Source organism: Epinephelus fuscoguttatus, linkage group LG22 (genome assembly GCF_011397635.1).
Source record: "Epinephelus fuscoguttatus linkage group LG22, E.fuscoguttatus.final_Chr_v1".
NCBI lineage: Eukaryota > Metazoa > Chordata > Actinopteri > Perciformes > Serranidae > Epinephelus > Epinephelus fuscoguttatus.
The window spans coordinates 11596816-11614210 of record NC_064773.1 but is presented as its reverse complement, the minus strand read 5'-3'; the positions used below and the strand labels follow the sequence as shown (position 1 = coordinate 11614210).

Genomic DNA, 17395 nt, shown 5'->3' with positions numbered 1-17395 from the left:
GGTAACAGGCACAGCCAATTTATTTACAAGTGATTATTTTGTGGGTGAAGTGACACAAAAAAAATTAAATTCACGACTTGAATCACTACACAGATGTGAATGTAGTTGAACAACCAACAAGTTACTGCAAAATATATTTAACTAATAGTTTGATAAAATATAGTTCACTATTACTAAACACTGCCTTTTAAGATTTTATGTTACTGGTTATGTTGGTCAGCATTATAGTAATACTTCATTTCAGGTTGGAAAATGACTGATGAATTGTTGGTTTTTAATTATGCTTAGATGGGAGCTAATCTTTTTTTTCTTGTCAATTCAGTATTCATGTTTTATTGTTCTGTTTTATTTTTTTTATTGCCCTGAGAGGCAAGCCCGCTTTTTTTTTTTTTTTTTTTTTGTGGTCATCATGTTTTTATTTTATTTTATTTTATTTTTCTCCATCAGTGAAAACAGGTAATTTTTACTAGAAAAACAAAAAACTCACTTGCCTGTCAGGGCTTCTGTACTTTTGTCTTGGATTGTTTAAGTACATATTTGTTTTATATTATAATGTCATTTTTTTGTGAGGACCCCAGCAAGCGTAGTCGCTACCTTGATAGTGGTAATGGGGATCCAGATTTATTAAACAAACCCAGAATCAGCCCCATTGCTCTGAGTGTAGTCCTGTTGCTCTCAGTGTAGATACTGTGCAGAGAAATAAACATAGCAGCTAAGAACAAGGACAACAAAGCTGGATAAATAAAGGTAAAGAATAGACAGGACTAATATGTACCCAAGCATGTGGAAAAATAGGTGTATATATATAGAAATATATATAAAAAGCATCAATGAACACCAAAAAAATAGGATAAAAAGTCTATATACAAGTGAAATATAATTCACCACAACTCACTGTTATCTTTTACTTTGTCACCATGTGCATCACTGACCTCCACCCATGGAGGAAAAGATGTGCAAAAAAATGAATTGTGCACTGCATTAAACAGTCAAATAAAAATATAAATATGGTAAAATGATAACAGCACTATAAGGCAAAATATTTTTTCTTTATTTCTTTTTTTATATTTACACCACAAACTGAATGCATGTACTTACTTCAAGAAAACCTGATATGTAAATGCAGTTTGCCAAACTCATAACAGAAAGTGAAAGTTCGTAGACTTTAAAAAAAAAAAAGAACACATTTAGAGTTTTATATGAGATGATATGAGCTACACAGAGTCTAGTCCACATTACAAATCTCCTCGCTGACACTTCTGCAGTAACATCAGTGTCTCTTTGCTGAACTGATAGGTGAGCTTCTTCTTCACCTTGAAGATCTCTCCGGACCGGGCGTAGTTCCTCAAGGCGCGGGACATCTTCTGGTAAGTCATGGGCCTCTTGTTGCCCTTTCTCTGCCCCCACAGCGCTGCCACCTGGTCCTTGTTCGTGGAAGAGAAGCGGAAAACACCGGTTGCTGCTGGCACCCAGGACACACAGTGGGCCATGTTTGGATCCTCCAGCATCTCAAACAGAAAGTGAAAGAGTCGCACTTTTCCACCTGCAACCATTCAGCAAACAGACAGTGGCACGGTGAAGAACTGACAGGGATTTAAAAGAAGGAGGCAGCTGTGTTACTCCAAAACAGTCTGGCTACAGTTAATCATTTCCTCAAATACAACAATTCCCAGAAAATCTTGTCACTGATGGGATGCCATTTAGCAGAGAGTGTAAAAGCTGTAAACGCTGCGGTTATCTGATAGATATGTAAAAACAGCTATTGAGCTACGCCATGCACGGCCCCATTGTTTTTGACAGTAAAGGGAAGGTCTCTTATTTGCTCTCTTGGTATTGTTTCCCCCAGGCTACTAGCAAGCGAGGCAATAACAGTATCTAGTGACCAAAAAAAGGAGAACTCACCACTCCCCACTGTGTGTTTGGTTGGTTGTCTTGTTGATACAAAGTTTGGCAGTGACCCATGCTCACACAATGTTGCTGTTGTGTTCTGGCTGAGAGGTGACAGGGCGTCGTGTGCCAGCAGAGGCTGAAGTGCAGGTTTGATGATCTGTGATAGAGGAAATGATGAAGAGACACAGCTTTAAAGGTCCAGTGTGTAGGATTTAGGGGGAGATATAGGCAGAAATGGAATATGATATAATAACTGTGTGTTTCTTAGTGTGTAATCACCTGAAAATAAGAATCATTGTGTTTGAGCTGTTTATATCTACATAGGGAGCAGGGCCTTGTCTCTAGCACCACTGTGTTTCTACAGTAGCCTGGAACGGACAAACCTAACACTGGCTATTCACATTTTTGCATCGGCCACTCTAATTACCAGCCCCTCCATGATGAGAGCATTGGAAAGACGAATTTGTATATGTATGTATATGCATTGGCAGTGCTAGCGGCCTGTCTCTGACATGCCGAACAGTGTTGAAGAAACACTGATTTATAACTTGAAACTGCTTTATTCAGTGTTTTATCCAGTTTAAGTCTGAGGGTCTGTTTGTTTTGGGGAGGAAGAGACCTCTGCGGATAATTCTGGTCACTGTGAAACCCTCCTGAACATCTTCATCTGTCTGCGATGAGCCAAATGGCTTCAGAGAAACACTGATTTTTAGCTCGAAACTGCTTTATTCAGCATTTTACTGGTTTTAATCGCCTGGTTGACTTGTTTTGGAGAAGAGGAGACCTCTGCGGATAAAACCTCCTGAACAATGAAGGAATTCTAACCGGGAGAAGATTCAGCTGGTAGTAATCCTTAACCCACACCCTAAATCTTACACACTGTCCGTTTAAAGTTTAGATTATATGGGCACGTCCTACTACAACTGTCTTGTGTGGAAATTTTTTTTAATGCTTACAGGTGGCCCATAGCACATCCAGCGCTGCTCGCTTGACTCATCCACAGGTGCACTTCTTTCATCTACTGGCTCACCTGCAGCCCAGTTCACCTTGTCCACTGTAAAAAGCAAAACAAATGCTCAAAGATCAAATTAGTCTTTAAGTATTCAGTTAAATTTCCGAGGCTTTCCTCTTACCATTGTCCCCAGCGTTTTGCCTGTAGTACTCCTCTAGGAACTCTAAGATCACCTCCAAATCAGACTGAGAGTCCTGTAAAGAATTCTGATAAAGATAAATAATTCAAAATCAGCCTGTAAAACTGCATAATACTGAAGATATTTCAATCCTTGCAATGAGGCTGCTCTTTACCATCACTGATGAGGCTGAATCTAAAGCAGAACAGTCCTTGCACTTTGGGAGAATTTCACAAAACTGACTTCAAGACTCTCAAGTGCCCCGACTCTTATTATACCCCCCGCAGAAGCGGGGCTTTCTGCATAACACCAGACGTTTTCAACCCAAGGCTCACAGGAACAATGACCACCATCCCACAAACACCACCACCAGTCAACCCATCAACAAAGCCTCCCAGCGCTGACCACATCCTCCCCGCTGCAGCAGATAAGACCGGGCCTGGAGGCAGCGTCGACACAATGCTCTCTTTTCAGGAAAAACACACTTGCTGCCATATTTTTCCTCACAGGATGTGTCTTAATTTCAGATTTTTGTCATGCTCCTGTTGTAATATTTCACTACAATGGAGACAGTGCCAAATCTTTCAACACGGTGATAATGCCAGTGTTTTATTTATTTATTTTTGATAAAAGACGAGAGCACAGCTGCAGCTTGTCGTTATCAAGTCAGAAAACCAAACACAAACGAGAGTACACAGATTGATTTATTGGGTGTGTTAAAACAATTCAAAATAAAAATTAAACTTCAGTGCAAAATGATTTATGATATTAACAACAGATATGTATTAATACATATATTTAGTAATACACAATAAATATAGTAAGTATACAAAACGTTTGATCAAGAAAATTATCAAGACACAGGTCACCACATCTAATGCTTATTACTGGTTGCTTGTTGAAACAACAGGAGCCATAGACTTAAACTTTAAAGTATAAATTATTGTTATAAACTAATCCTCCATGGTCTTGTACACACCATAGTCAAAGTCGTGTGTTCAAATTAGAAAAATATACATCCATGATTATTTACTTTGATTGCAAATCATCTTAATTGTTCAAAACTGACACAAATTGTAAACAGATTTATTGTACTTACGTTTCTAGATACTATTTCATAGCGTAATACATAAAGATACAGATTTTTTTTTATAGTTTTTTATATGATAACATTTAATTCTAAAGACTGAAATCTTACCTGTTAAATGGCTCATGGCTGTAGCATTTAGTGGCTTCTAACAGTGAGGTTTACAGATTGCAACCAACTGCAACTTCTGCCATGTGCCAAGCGTGTAGGAGAACTACAGTGGCCCCTCAAATGTCCCTTTCTAGAGTTAGTAGTGCTGACTGGAAAAGTCTTGTTAAGTCTACAATATACTGGTGCATACAGCTGCATATCAAATGTACCTGTGTAGAGAATTATCATTTAAATCAAAGGGTTTGGTAAGAAACCACTTTGCGTAATGAAATTAGAGAATTTTCTTGTGCATGTTTTGTAGTTTAAAAGTATTTACAATTAATTTACAGTGATACATTTGAATGGGGGTCACTTTTGTGTCCCAAATCATTAAATTATGACATGTAGTAACATTCATCGACTAAATATGGACCCAGTCTCAGAGAAGCTCCTGTTAATTAGACTCTTAATTAGTGCTTAAATAGATGCAGGTGTGCTGACTGGAAATGTTCACCCGTTAAGTCCACAATATGTGTTAGCATTGATGCTAGCATTAGCTTTATGCTGAATATAACTGTATTAGTTAATTAAAGGTGTGTAAAAGATCGATTTGTTAGTTACAGCCAGAGTGTTATTATATAAGTCTAAGGGTTTTCTATTTAAGAGATTTTTTTTTTTTTGTTCAGTTTTAAAGTATTTACATTTAATTTGCAGTGTTACGTTTGACTGGCAGGATATGATTCTGCAAAAACTGTCACTTTGTGTGGCCCACGTAGTCAAATTTCACATGTAAAAACATTCACTGTCTGCATATGGACCTAGTCTTTGAAAAGCTCTGAAAATTAGACTCTTGTGTTGACTGGTGAGCTCAACCTCTTAAGTCCACAATATAAGTTAAAATGTGCCGGCATTAGCTGCAATATAAATATAGGTATATTGTTCACTTAATATGTCTATTTGAATCCTCATAATCCTCATTTATTAGTTAGATTCAGGCAATTTTAAAAAACAAATGGTAGGTAATTTTCTAAAAGAAGAGACGCACTCGTATTTTGAGTATTTACAAAATTAATTCCCTGTATCACTCCTCTCACATGATGCTAAAATAAAGAGCATTTAAACATCTGTAAATTGAAAGATGTTACTGTTTTGTGACATTATTAGTCCCACTGTAACTTGTGATGACATGTAGGGACTGAATGTGGACTCAGGAAGTTTGAGAGCAAAAAGTCTGCTCTCAATAAGGGGATTTCCCCCCTCTGTGATCAAACCATCCTCCCGCTCACAGTTTGTTTGTGCTGTGTGATGTGAAGCTGGAGGCCAGATTATAGTCTTCGTGCAGCTGGTAGTGTTCGTACCAGCTGTTCCAGTCCGTCGCTGCAGAGCCGCAGTAGCTCTGCTCAGCTGGGCTTGGCTGCTGGGCGTGCGCCTCCTCCTGCGCAGGGCGGTAGGGCAGGTGCACGGACACCTGCCCGGAGCCGAGCCTGTGCAGGATGTCTGGGTTGAACTGGTAGGTGAGTTTGCGGCGCACTTTGATGATCTCACCGGTGCGGCTGTAGTTTCTCAGAGCTCTCGCCATCTTCTGATAGGTCATGGTCTTGCGGTTGCCCTTGCGTTGGCCCCAGCACTCGGCCAGCTTCTCTTTGTTCTTGGAGATGAAGTGGAAGGTGCCGCTGCCGCTGTCTGTCCACTGGATTGAGTCGCCCATGTTGGGGTCATTCAGAGCCTCATGGAGGTATTCATAAAGTCTGAGCTTCTTACGACCTGAGGAGAGGGAACTGTTTTAGTCACAGCGGACTTCTAATGTAAAGTATACTGACACACTACAAGTGAGTAGGGTACAATTTTTAACAGATATTACCATGAAACTTCCATAGTTGATTACTTACAGCAATACTAATAATAGTAATACACTTTACACATTGATATAGCACCTTTAAAACACAGTTACAAAGTGCTGTACAATAAAACTAACTAAAACCAAGGTAATGAATGGGAAATAAAATCAGTAAGATAACAAGTAGACAGAAAGCTCAGATATAGTCAGGATATGATTAGAGATCGAATTATGTTTTTAGGAGAGACTTAAACGAAGCCAGTGACTCAGACTAAATGTGCAAATGAGGCAATATCTAATTAAATATGCACAGATTCACATATACAAATCTGAATATATGATGAAGCCAGGTTCAAAATGTTTGTTTAATTTTTTTGTCATATTCAGAGTAAAAGGTTTTTAGAGAGGGAATCTTTTTTTTAATTTTTTTTATCATTCCTTAAATCAGAACATACTGTCGGCAGCCATTCCATAATGTATTTTTGCCATGTTTTTAGGAATAAAATGTTAAATAAATCAGGCTGTGAATGATATATGAACAAACCCCTCAGTAAAAACCTTCAGAATAAACTGTAGACAGGAATACAATTTAAAAAACAAAATTCTGGTGTATGTAAGTGCAGCTGAAGTGGAGATTTTTTTGGTTCAGAGTTTGAGAAAGAAAGAAAAAGAAATAAGTAAGAAAGAAAATGGCATCTAAAGATATGCACTATGAAATTTCATACAAAAAAGTGTTTAAATATGCAAATATGTCCTTGTTGCATAAAATTCTAGAAAATAAATCAGATCTGAATTAAACACCTAAATGTGTATTTTGGATTATCTTTCCAGTAGTCTAACAGAAGGCATGTTAAAAATCAAAATCTCAAAACTGACCAGTTAATGAAATGTTTTCGTCTTGCATTATCCTGCTTACCTTTGCTGTTCCTCGGTGGCGGTAAAATTGGGTAGAAATGAGACGACTCATTTTGCACAGAACGACCCAAAGAGACATCAGGGATGACCTGAGGCCAAGACTGCTGCTGAAAGATAAAAACATTAAAAATCAAAACCCTTCTTCTTATAGCTTTCCCTGCTGTTTTTTGAACACACAAATATACAGATTTCTTTTGCACAACTTACTGCCATGTCATTCCAGTCGTATCCCGGTGCTGGTACATCAGACTGGTGTGTGACGAGGCAGCAGGAGATCTGACACTGCAGTGATGGCTGCTGCGTACCCAGAGTCTCGTAGTACGTGTACTCTGAAATTAAAAAGCACATCAGTTGTTATTTTATTCAGATCAGGCATAATTAAATTAATTAAACTGATACCATGAATTGAAATTGCTTTCTTGAGATTATAAAAGAGAGGAAGATTATAGTTTTTATACATTAAATCGTGCATTAAAAGATAAATAAATATGAAACACAAAGAGCAGAAGTTACGTATTCACGGTAATGTTTTTTTGCGTTACAATAAATCAGTTTTACGAGAGATTTTTTTACCATACCTGAATCATAATATGAATTATTTGAATGCTGTTGAATCACATCAATTGCATCCTGGAAGTGTTGGTTGATGTCGCTGTCCAGAGAGGTCTAGAATAAATAAAAAACCTTAATTTCACCTAGAAAAATCTAAAACAAAATGCATCTCACACTTTTAATTTTTCCTTTAAATAAATATAAAAATTAAGAACATGAAATTATGAAACTACATGAGACTAATTTTAAATGAAAATATATTTAGCATCCCTGCAACTCACCATCTTGTATGTCTGAGTGTTGCCCTCACTTGAGGCCATTTCCGTCCCGATAGCTGAACACTGCTACACTAGTGCAGGTGAACAGTACCTGGACAGGTATATATACGTCGCAGACCTCCAATACCTGTTCACCGTTCAGCCACATGAATAGGTAGAGAGGCCGGTCGATTTAAATGTGTTAACGTCACAATGTTCTGCAGCCGCGCACTTCTTCTTTTTTGGAAGCACGGATCAGATAGATATCTGAGCATCACACAGTCACACATTGTGGAGATCACAATCTGCGTTACAACAAAACCCTCTTTTACTGCACCCATCGACCAGGAATACCACCAATTCTCAGCCTGACCCCAGGATTTGCATACTGGCTGAGATATGAATCTAACATACACATTTATAATTGGTGCTGTTCAGTAATACGCTTTTCTGTAAATTGAAATTGGAGCCTATGGAATTGCGGGAAATTGTCCTCTGTGGTTCTTTGTTTTCTGGTGATAAAATAAATACGACGAAAGGATATTTGCATGAAGAGTGGTCATGATGCGAGGCTGTGGCTGGGCTCTTATAGGAAACACAGACAGTGGATAACCATTAACTTACAATAAATCAAACAACATTAATCATTTGTCACTTATAGTAAAATAAATCAATATTTAAAGGGCTAAAATGCCAAAAATGGTCTCATAATATCAGTTTTCCCATATCATTTAATATAATTCTATCTATTTTTTTAAGTTTGAATCATTAAAACCTTATAAGTAACTTAAATTTAACAACTTGTGTATGTTTTATTCTGCTTTTTATTGCATTAATAGCAACAAACTGACAGAAAAATTGTCAAATATTCAGTGAAAAGCAAAATTCAAAAGCATTTGCACCCCTCACAAAGCAGTATGAACCCCCTCAGATCTTGCACAACAAAAAAACAAACTTTGTTCCTCTTCTTAAATTTGATTTCTTTACAGCCCTTTATTTTATCACTCATGATCATTAAAGATGCATCATGTACCCTTCTTTTTTTTACCACCACTTGCTTGGATATAAAGGGTAGTTTATTGTACTGTCTTTAAAAGTTGCTTTAAAAACTAAAATGCATCCTCTGCAGTCAGGTCCCTATATCACCCTGAGCTCACTGTGGGGCCTCAGCCAAATTAACATAATAGTTGTGACTATTTGAATTTCCAATTGACCAGAACGCCATAAACGCCGCTTCAGATAAATGTGATTGTAAAGGTTAATGGTTAATAATGTGGTGATCGCTGTTGAACTCGACCTGCGCTTTATTTTTCCGCACAAAGCCAACCGCCCTGTTCAAATAAACACAGGGCTTTTTGAGAAGTTCATTTATCTCAGGCGTGCAGTTTTAAATATCAACTGACTTGCTCCTGAAGTTCCCCTTTCGGCCCGGCTAAGTGTGGAGGCAGTCAGGCCTGAACGCTGAGCTGGTGGAAACATGATGGAAACAAAGACATGGAGATGCACAGGTTACAGAGAGGTTACTCTGAGAGATTACAGGAACAGCCAACTCCATTTTCCTCTGATAGGATCATTATTGTGCTTTATTTTTACTCACTGAAGCAGCTTTGTCCCATCAGTAAAGAAAAACACCTTGTCACAGTAAATTACCATATTGTGTGTGTGTGTGTGAGAGCATGCAAATGTGCATGTGAGAGTGTGGCACATGTGTGTTTGTGTGTGCTTCCTGCCTGTGCAGCACACTGATAAAAACAAAGAACCACAAAACCTTTCACCCACTCCGTCTTTCCCTCTCTCCATTCAGAGTGAAACTTCTGTCAGATCAGCTCCATAAATTAAAGACCACAACCTGTTGGGCCGCAGCTGAAGCCTGACAGCTGTGTGCTGGTGTTGGCACTGTGTGGGATGCAGAGTTGGCTCCCTTGTGCTCCGTTAGTTTAGTCTTTGGGGTCCTAAAAAAGTTGATTTCAACAGTTTTGTGTTAAAGCATGAAAGTCGAGAACTTAAGAGTTAATTATTTTATTATCTCTAGATAACAACGCTTGTCTTCTTGTGAAAGCGGGTTAGTGTATGAAAAAAAAGCTGATTCCTTGAGATAACGAGATAAGAAAATGACTTGTTTTGTCAAGACCACAGACTAATTATGGAGAACTCTAAAATTAGTGCATTTTGAGTTCATTTGATCACACCTGATTTCAACTTTTTAATATCACTGTCATGACTGTTGGGGAGGGTTAATAACTGAACCTGGATTTAAGTACAGTCAGATCCAATGATCAAAAATAGGTACTTCTGTTTTGACATTTTCAGCGTGAAACATTTAAGATGCCAGAGCCCTCTCTGATAAACTAGTATTGAGAGGAGATTATCCTTTGTGTTCTCGTTATCTCATAAGATATCAAAACTCATTTTCTCTGGGTAACGAAAGAATTAAAAATTGCAGGCATGGCCGTTCTCAGCTTCCGTAAATACGTTATTTCCAATTATAAAGGTAATTCATCACTCATTTGAAACAAGGACATAATGAAGCAGCCTTCATTATGTCCTTGTCATTTGAAACAAGGGCATAATGAAGGCTGCTTCTTTCCATGGTTCTTGGACTACTTTTTGAGTTCTTATAATTCTCTTTTTTGTATGCTATTTTATTCTGTTAATTGTTTATCCAATTTTTAGCCAGTAATTACATGGCTCCAGGGTTTGCAGTGTTGCTCAGCCCCCACAAAAATATCTCAACTATTGGCACTAAATTGTGTTCAAACATTCATTGTAACCAGAGGATGAAGTGAAGTGCCAGCATTGGGTCTACTTCGTCCAATTAAGCAATATCACACAAGAGGGAGTGACGTACTGTATATCGTCACGGCCTTGAGTGTGATATTGCTTTTATACAACAGTTCAACAACAGCTTAAACAGCAATGCTGAGTAAGGAAATGTTAACAAAAGGTGATGAAATAAATTATCCAAGTATGTTACGTAGCTCCGCGAAAAAAAACCCAGTTCCCCCAGTCTTTGCCAGGCAACACGGCACACACGCCAGGAACTCACAAGCTACTTTGTATTTACATTGATCTGCAACTGTGTAAATTCGTCCAGTTCAGCTGATGAAACGTCCTCATCAGTAATAATAATATCCATCTTCTTGGTGTAACGCTAGTGTCAGTTTGCGTCAATGTAGCCAGTGTGACAGTTGGTTAATTAACGGTTGTATTTATATTTATAACACCTGTGAGCGGAGTCATTTTACTGTTACATGTCCCAGTGATGTTATACTCTATATCAGCACTCATGGAATGCCTCTCGTCCAATCAAATTACTCGGTCAGAACTAACTGTCGTATAAAGCATTATTAATAACCAAATACCTGCACAGCACTAATGACATTCCCATCAGCTTCAGCTGTTCTTTGTGTTTATCACCGTTTAGTAAACATTAGCATGCTAACATGCTAAACTATGAGGTTAGCAAGTCATTAAATTGTGTCCTGTTATGTTCTATTCTAATATGTTGTTTTCTATTCTATCTGTTCTGTTCTGTTGTGTTATGTCCTGTTCTGTTCTATTTTGTAGTTTCTATTCTGTTCTATTCTGTTCTGTACTGTTCTGTTCTATTGATTTGTATCTGTGTTCTATTCTGTTCTACCTCTCCATTCCTTTCTGTTGTTTTTGTTCTGTACTTTTCTAAAATGTTCTGTTTTGTTCTGTTTGATTCTATTATGTTGTGGTCAGTTCTTTTCTATTCCAGTAACCTGTGTTTGGTTCTGTTGTGTCTTATTATGATATGCCCTTTACATGTGTTCTACTTTGTTCTATTCTATCCTATGATTTTATTATTCTAATATGTTCGTTTCTTTTCTATTCTTTTATGTGGTCTATTTTATTCCTTTTTATTGTGTTCTAGTCTACAACCTTGTTATTCTAATATGTTAATTTCTATTGTTTCATTATGTTGTATTCTGTTCTATTCTATTCTGTTCTGCTCTATATTTATCCATTTTCTACTCTATTCTGTTGTGTTCTGCTCTATATAAACATAAAAACCTGATGGATACTTTTTGTTACTGGAAATTAATGAAGTAAATTTCAGTATCCGTTCATCATATATGTATATTTGAATAATAATAGTCTCACATTTAACATTTTGACATGGCGTAGCTAAGTTTACATCACCACTTGCTTTAGCAGAGAACACTCGTTGCTATTATCTGTGTATTATAATATTGATGGTGTCAGTAAATGTATGTTTATTATGTGGTTAGGTGTGTGTGTTGAGAGGGAAGGGAGCAAGAGAGATTGATGTTTGTCTATGAAGGTGCTACAGTATGTTTTCTGGCAGTACAGACATGCTGCAGCTTTATCTTTCCAAACAAAGAAGCACTTTCCTTCCTCTTCTCAATTCAATAGCTGCATGCATGTTGGCACCGTTGTGGGAACGGCAGCTCGACCGCAGCACAGTCAACCCCATTGTTCTTCTTTATTTACTGGCACTCGATGAAAATCAAGAAGTGTATATAATCAGTCTCTGAGGCTGAATGTTGGTGTGACCGCAGAGTTATAATCATTATCTATGAGATCATGTTCGTGTCCTGGGTGTGAACATCAGAAAAAAACCATGCATGTAGTAAAGTCAGACTGCTTCACTGTTTTATATTCATGCTTTTAGATATATTTTCAACATGTTTTAATCTCAGTGAAGCAGTAGATTGTTTTCCAGTGAAAATAAAGTTGCATACTTAACTTTTTAAAATCTGTTTTGTTTTTCTTGTTGACTCAACAGATTTATTTTCCTTATCCAAAACTGAAAAAATGCTTTATGTTTGAAAGAAAATATAAATTACAAATATTGTACAAGAACAGGTGATTCAGCAGAATAGAGGTTGATTAATGAATTAATAATTCAATAAAATATATTTCCTGGTCCTGTCATTCTATAAGGTTGGTATTAGTGTTGCTAGATGAATGAAATGATGCAGGCTGACCAGCAGGTGGCAGGACAGAGCAGTGAATCAGCTAATGGTACGCTACATTTTCTGTTACTTTCTAATTCTACTGAACTACAATTCAGAGGGAAATACTGTACTTTTTACTCTACTATATTTATCTGATAAGTTAAGTTACAAGTTACTTTGCAGATTCAGATTAATAAGAAACAAAAAAAGGACTTTATTGATCCCCAAGGGAAATTCACAACCTAGCAGTGTATTTAAGTAACTCAGATGATCTCTACCTCTACTAGCTGCAACATTAAAGTGATGTATGAAACAATATAAACAATATTTATGAAATAATATACATTATTCCTAAATGTACCATTCTGCATGTTCAGAAGGGTAAAGTCTGGTAATTTGTGATACTTTTTGGTAGATGACCAAGAAAACCACCTAAAATTCTGAAGACCAGTCTACCCTAAGTGTTTCTTATATAAATTGCTACGGATCTATGCTACATTTATATAAAGATAATAAGTTGCCAAGTAAAATACTTAAGAAATGTTCGACCTTGAAACACAGCAAGAACCCCTACCTAACTCCAATGACATGTAAGGAAAAACTGGACAGTCATGTTTTAAATGGTTAAATGGTTAAATCCATCTATCAGTTCATATATGTACATTGTGAAAAGACTACTCCATATTTTTATATTTTCCTGCTGAACTCCCTTCGATAGCTCAGTTGGTAGAGCGGAGGACTGTAGTGGTTACAACAGGCATCCTTAGGTCGCTGGTTCAAATCCGGCTCGAAGGAGTGACTTTTACAGGGTAAATGTATCATCCACTTGCAACAGTCAGTACAACCATTAGAACCGTTTCTGCTGTACATATGCACTGTTCAATACACAGTAGATAATAACACAGGACCTTCTCAAACATGCTGTAACTGATTAACTAGCACTTGCTAACTGATCACTGTAAGGATGTGGGCTTCAAGTGAAGAGGCAAAAATCTGTGCCTGGAATTGGGCCTGGAGGCTCCCGACCTTGTCCTCAGCGTTGCTTCTCAGTTGTCCTCTGATGTCGATCTGGTACCTTGAATTCAGCTAATTAATACTCAAAGAAACACTGGAGACAGGCAGAGTCCGATGCAATCGAGTTTAATGTGTTCACAAGCTTCAACACATACAACTCATGAGTCAAGCTCCGGAGCAGGACTGAAAAATCGCTCTCAGCGCATCTGCTTTTATGCTGGTGGAGACTGGGTAGAGTCTTTCATTTTGAGCCTGGAATTTCCCAAATCTTCCACCCTTAGCTTCAGATTTGCTTTCACTTTATTTTTTAAAAAACATGTGAATCTTAGGGACTTTCTTTATGTAGCCCCTTGTGCTCTTATGCAATATGAACCTTTAAATGTGCATCAGGCAATACAAACATTTGAATGTGTGTGTGTGTGTTATCATTATACAGAACACGATAAAGTATATGTGTGCTCTTTAGTGTGGATACAATGTTAGCTCATAACTCTGTATCGTGGACACTTTGACATGTTTAACAGTGCTTTAACACATATAGGTGCATTTCAATCGGCTTTACAGGCCCTTATACATAAAACATGGTTATATGATGGTTATGTGGCTTTTGTTCCTTAATCAACTTATGCAGTATAACACTGTTACTTGATTAGGGATTAACTCTTCACACTACACAAGCTACATTTCAAAAGAATGACTTCTATTGAAGGAGATGGTAAATACATTAAGTATGGCTGGTGATACTTGGGAATTATGCTTTTGGCTACCCTTCGACAGCTCAGTTGATAAAGTGGACGACTGTAGTAGTGGGTATCTCTGTAAAGCACCAAAAAAATCTATTTTACACTTAATTATTTGTTAGTGCCCCACAGGATATTTACATTATGAAAAGACTACTTGATATCTTTACACTTCAGGACCTCACTCCCTTTGATAGCTCAGTTGGTAGAGCGGAGGACTGTAGTGGAATTAAATAGGCATCCTTAGGTCGCTGGTTCAAATCTGGCTCGAAGGAGTCATTTTTCGGGGGTAAATTCATCGTCCACAGATCAGCATACTGTGCAACAGCAGTTAGAAATAGTCAAAACTGATCTTACTCTTCAACAAACAGTAGATAAAGGCACAGAAGACCAGTCAGTACAGTGCACTTCTAAAACATGCTGTAACTGATTAACTGGCACTTGTTAACTGGTCAGTGTAATGATATTGGTCTGAGACTTTATTTCAAAAGTGTGGCTTTCGTTCAACAAAGTTAATGTAATATTTATTAGGTTATAACAGCAGGTGATGAACAGATGGCAACTACATCATGTACATAAAGTCATACTTGTGAATCTTTATGTTGTCTGAGCCTTCAGTAGCTCAGTTGGTAGAGCAGAGGACTGTAGTGGTTGCCTCATCCATGCGTTGGATTTTCTCCTCTCACCTGTAGTGCTATTTATCAATCTAGATTGTTTTGGCGTGAGTTGCTGTGTGTTGGAGATATCGGTCAAAGAGATGTCTCACTTCTCTCCAGTATAATGGAACTAGATGGCACTCAGCTTGTGGTGCTCAAAGTGCCAAAAAGATAAATCTGAAAAACTCAACAGCAATGTCTCTTTTCAGAAATCATGACCTGATCACTCAAGATAATCCACAGGCCTTAACTCCTGCCAGCTTTTTGGTCACATGATCACAAAATATCCCTTTTATTATTTTTTTTCTCACTGTTCTTTCATTTCTGGTGAGAACATCAGAAAAAAACATGCACATAGTAGATTCACACTGCTTCACTGTGTTATATTCATACTTTTAGATATATTTTCAATATGTTCTAATCAGGGAAGAGCATTTGATTATTTTCCAGTGAAAACAAATTTACATACTTAACTTTCTAAAATCTGTTTTGTCTTTCTTGTTGACTCAACAGGTTTATTTTCCTTATCCAAAACTGAAAATATGCTTTATGTTTTGAAGAAAATATAAAGTATAAAATTCGCATGATTGCCCCTAAAAGAACAGGTGAGCAGAATAGAGGTTGATTAAAGGATTAATAATCAGTTAAAATATATTTCCTGGTCCTGTCATTTGGTTTTGCTAGATGAATGAAATGATGCAGACTGACCAGCAGGTGGCAGGACAGAGCAGTAAATCAGCTAATGGTACTCTACATTTTCTGTTACTTTCTAATTCTACTTGACTACAATTCAGAGGCAAATATTGTACTTTTAACTGTACTATATTAAGATAACTTAAGTTGCAAGTTACCTTGCAGATTCAGATTAATAAGAAAAAGACAAAAAAAGGACTTTATTGATCCCCAAGGGAAATTCACAAGCTTGCAGTTTATTTAAGTAACTCGAATGATCTCTACCTCTATCAGCTGCAACATTAAAGTGATGTATGAAACAATATAAACAATATATATGAAATAATACAACATACATTATTCCTAAATGTCCCATTCTGCATGTTCAGAAGGGTAAAGTCAGGTAATTTGGGATACTTTTTGGTAGATGAACAATCAAACCACCTAAAATTCTGAAGACCAGCCTACCCTAAGTGTTACTTATATGAATTGTTATGGATCTCTGCTACATTTATACAAAGATAATAAGTTGCCAAGTAAAATACTTAAGAAATGTTGGACCTTCAAACAGCAAGAACCCCTACCTAACTCCAATGACATGTAAGGAAAAACTGGACGGTCATGTTTTTTAATGGTTAAATCCATCTATCAATTCATATATGTGCATTGTGAAAAGACTACTCCATATTTTTATATTTTCATGCTGAACTGCCTTCGATAGCTCAGTTGGTAGAGCGGAGGACTGTAGTGGTTACAACAGGCATCCTTAGGTCGCTGGTTCAAATCCGGCTCGAAGGAGTGACTTTTAAAGGGTAAATGCATCATCCACTTGCAACAGTCAGTACAACCACAAGAACCATTTCTGCTGTACATGTGCACTGTTCAACACACATCTACAGGAGAAGGACACTCCTTTGAGGACAGCAATGTGCACATCTTGGACAGGGAGGAAAGAGGAGTAAAAGAAGCCATCTACGTCAAACTGGAACCACCATCGTTAAACAGAGGGCGTGGCTTACAACACCACTTATCACCCACCTACAATGCAGTCTTGGGATCCCTCCCAGACGACTTCACACCCATTCACCCCTGGTCCCATCTGACCCTAATGACTCACATGGTGGCCAGGTGGGTCAACAACTCATATTGTGACCTTAACGACTCTGAAACTAAGAGCTCACATGTGACCCCTACGACTCTGCAAGGGTTTCCACCTATCCATCTATCAATTCATATATGTGCATTGTGAAAAGACTACTCCATATTTTTATATTTTCCTGCTGAACTCCCTTCGATAGCTCAGTTGGTAGAGCGGAGGACTGTAGTGGTTACAACAGGCATCCTTAGGTCGCTGGTTCAAATCCGGCTCGAAGGAGTGACTTTTAAAGGGTAAATGTATCGCCCACTTGCAACAGTTAGTACAACCATTAGAACCGTTTCTGCTGTACATATGCACTGTTCAACACACATCTACATGAGAAGGGACACTCCTTTGAGGACAGCAATGTGCACATCTTGGACAGGGAGGAAAGAGGAGTAAAAGAAGCCATCTACGTCAAGCTGGAACCACCATCGTTAAACAGAGGGCGTGGCTTACAACACCACTTAT

At 37.7% G+C, this 17395-nt stretch overlaps 2 protein-coding genes and 3 non-coding genes across 6 annotated transcripts; 3 read left to right on the top strand and 2 right to left on the bottom strand.

Moving 5' to 3' along the window:
* Positions 1–1235: 1235 nt before the first annotated feature.
* spi2 (Spi-2 proto-oncogene) lies at positions 1236–3430 on the bottom strand. The gene is made up of 5 exons (XM_049567411.1): positions 3356–3430; positions 3024–3108; positions 2863–2944; positions 1903–2078; positions 1236–1543 (listed from the first exon to the last, which is right to left on the bottom strand). Exons 1-5 carry the CDS (start codon positions 3428–3430, stop codon positions 1236–1238), a joined length of 726 nt encoding a protein of 241 aa, XP_049423368.1.
* A 281-nt stretch (positions 3431–3711) lies between these two features.
* Positions 3712–7876, bottom strand: spic (Spi-C transcription factor (Spi-1/PU.1 related)). Of its 2 annotated transcripts, none has more exons than XM_049566315.1 (5): positions 7783–7876; positions 7528–7615; positions 7157–7278; positions 6951–7053; positions 3712–5961 (listed from the first exon to the last, which is right to left on the bottom strand). In XM_049566315.1, exons 1-5 carry the CDS (start codon positions 7819–7821, stop codon positions 5480–5482), a joined length of 834 nt encoding a protein of 277 aa, XP_049422272.1. In that variant the 5' UTR covers positions 7822–7876; the 3' UTR covers positions 3712–5479. The 2 variants fall into 2 exon arrangements, with proteins under 2 accessions (XP_049422272.1, XP_049422271.1); XM_049566314.1 differs by having other exon boundaries at positions 6951–7056; positions 7783–7865.
* Positions 7877–13412: 5536 nt separating this feature from the next.
* Positions 13413–13499, top strand: trnay-gua (transfer RNA tyrosine (anticodon GUA)). Its single transcript is given in 2 exon segments — positions 13413–13449; positions 13464–13499. It is a non-coding gene; the product is annotated as a tRNA-Tyr (tRNA).
* Positions 13500–16497: 2998 nt separating this feature from the next.
* On the top strand, positions 16498–16584 carry trnay-gua (transfer RNA tyrosine (anticodon GUA)). The gene is given in 2 exon segments: positions 16498–16534; positions 16549–16584. It is a non-coding gene; the product is annotated as a tRNA-Tyr (tRNA).
* A 490-nt stretch (positions 16585–17074) lies between these two features.
* Positions 17075–17161, top strand: trnay-gua (transfer RNA tyrosine (anticodon GUA)). Its single transcript is given in 2 exon segments — positions 17075–17111; positions 17126–17161. It is a non-coding gene; the product is annotated as a tRNA-Tyr (tRNA).
* The last annotated feature ends 234 nt before the right edge of the window (positions 17162–17395 follow it).

Excerpts from the sequence above, each read along its gene's own strand:
- spi2 (XM_049567411.1), bottom strand. The coding sequence starts at position 3,430 with ATGTGGTCAGCGCTGGGAGGCTTTGTTGATGGGTTGACTGGTGGTGGT. Across the intron at positions 2,945-3,023 it reads GCAAAACGCTGGGGACAATG|TGGACAAGGTGAACTGGGCT; the intron begins GTAAGAGGAAAG and ends TGCTTTTTACAG. Across the intron at positions 1,544-1,902 it reads CAAACACACAGTGGGGAGTG|GTGGAAAAGTGCGACTCTTT; the intron begins GTGAGTTCTCCT and ends GAATGGTTGCAG.
- spic (XM_049566314.1), bottom strand. The coding sequence starts at position 7,821 with ATGGCCTCAAGTGAGGGCAACACTCAGACATACAAGATG. Across the intron at positions 7,616-7,782 it reads ACACTCAGACATACAAGATG|ACCTCTCTGGACAGCGACAT; the intron begins GTGAGTTGCAGG and ends TATTTATTCTAG. Across the intron at positions 7,057-7,156 it reads ACGACTGGAATGACATGGCA|CAGCAGTCTTGGCCTCAGGT; the intron begins GTAAGTTGTGCA and ends TTTATCTTTCAG.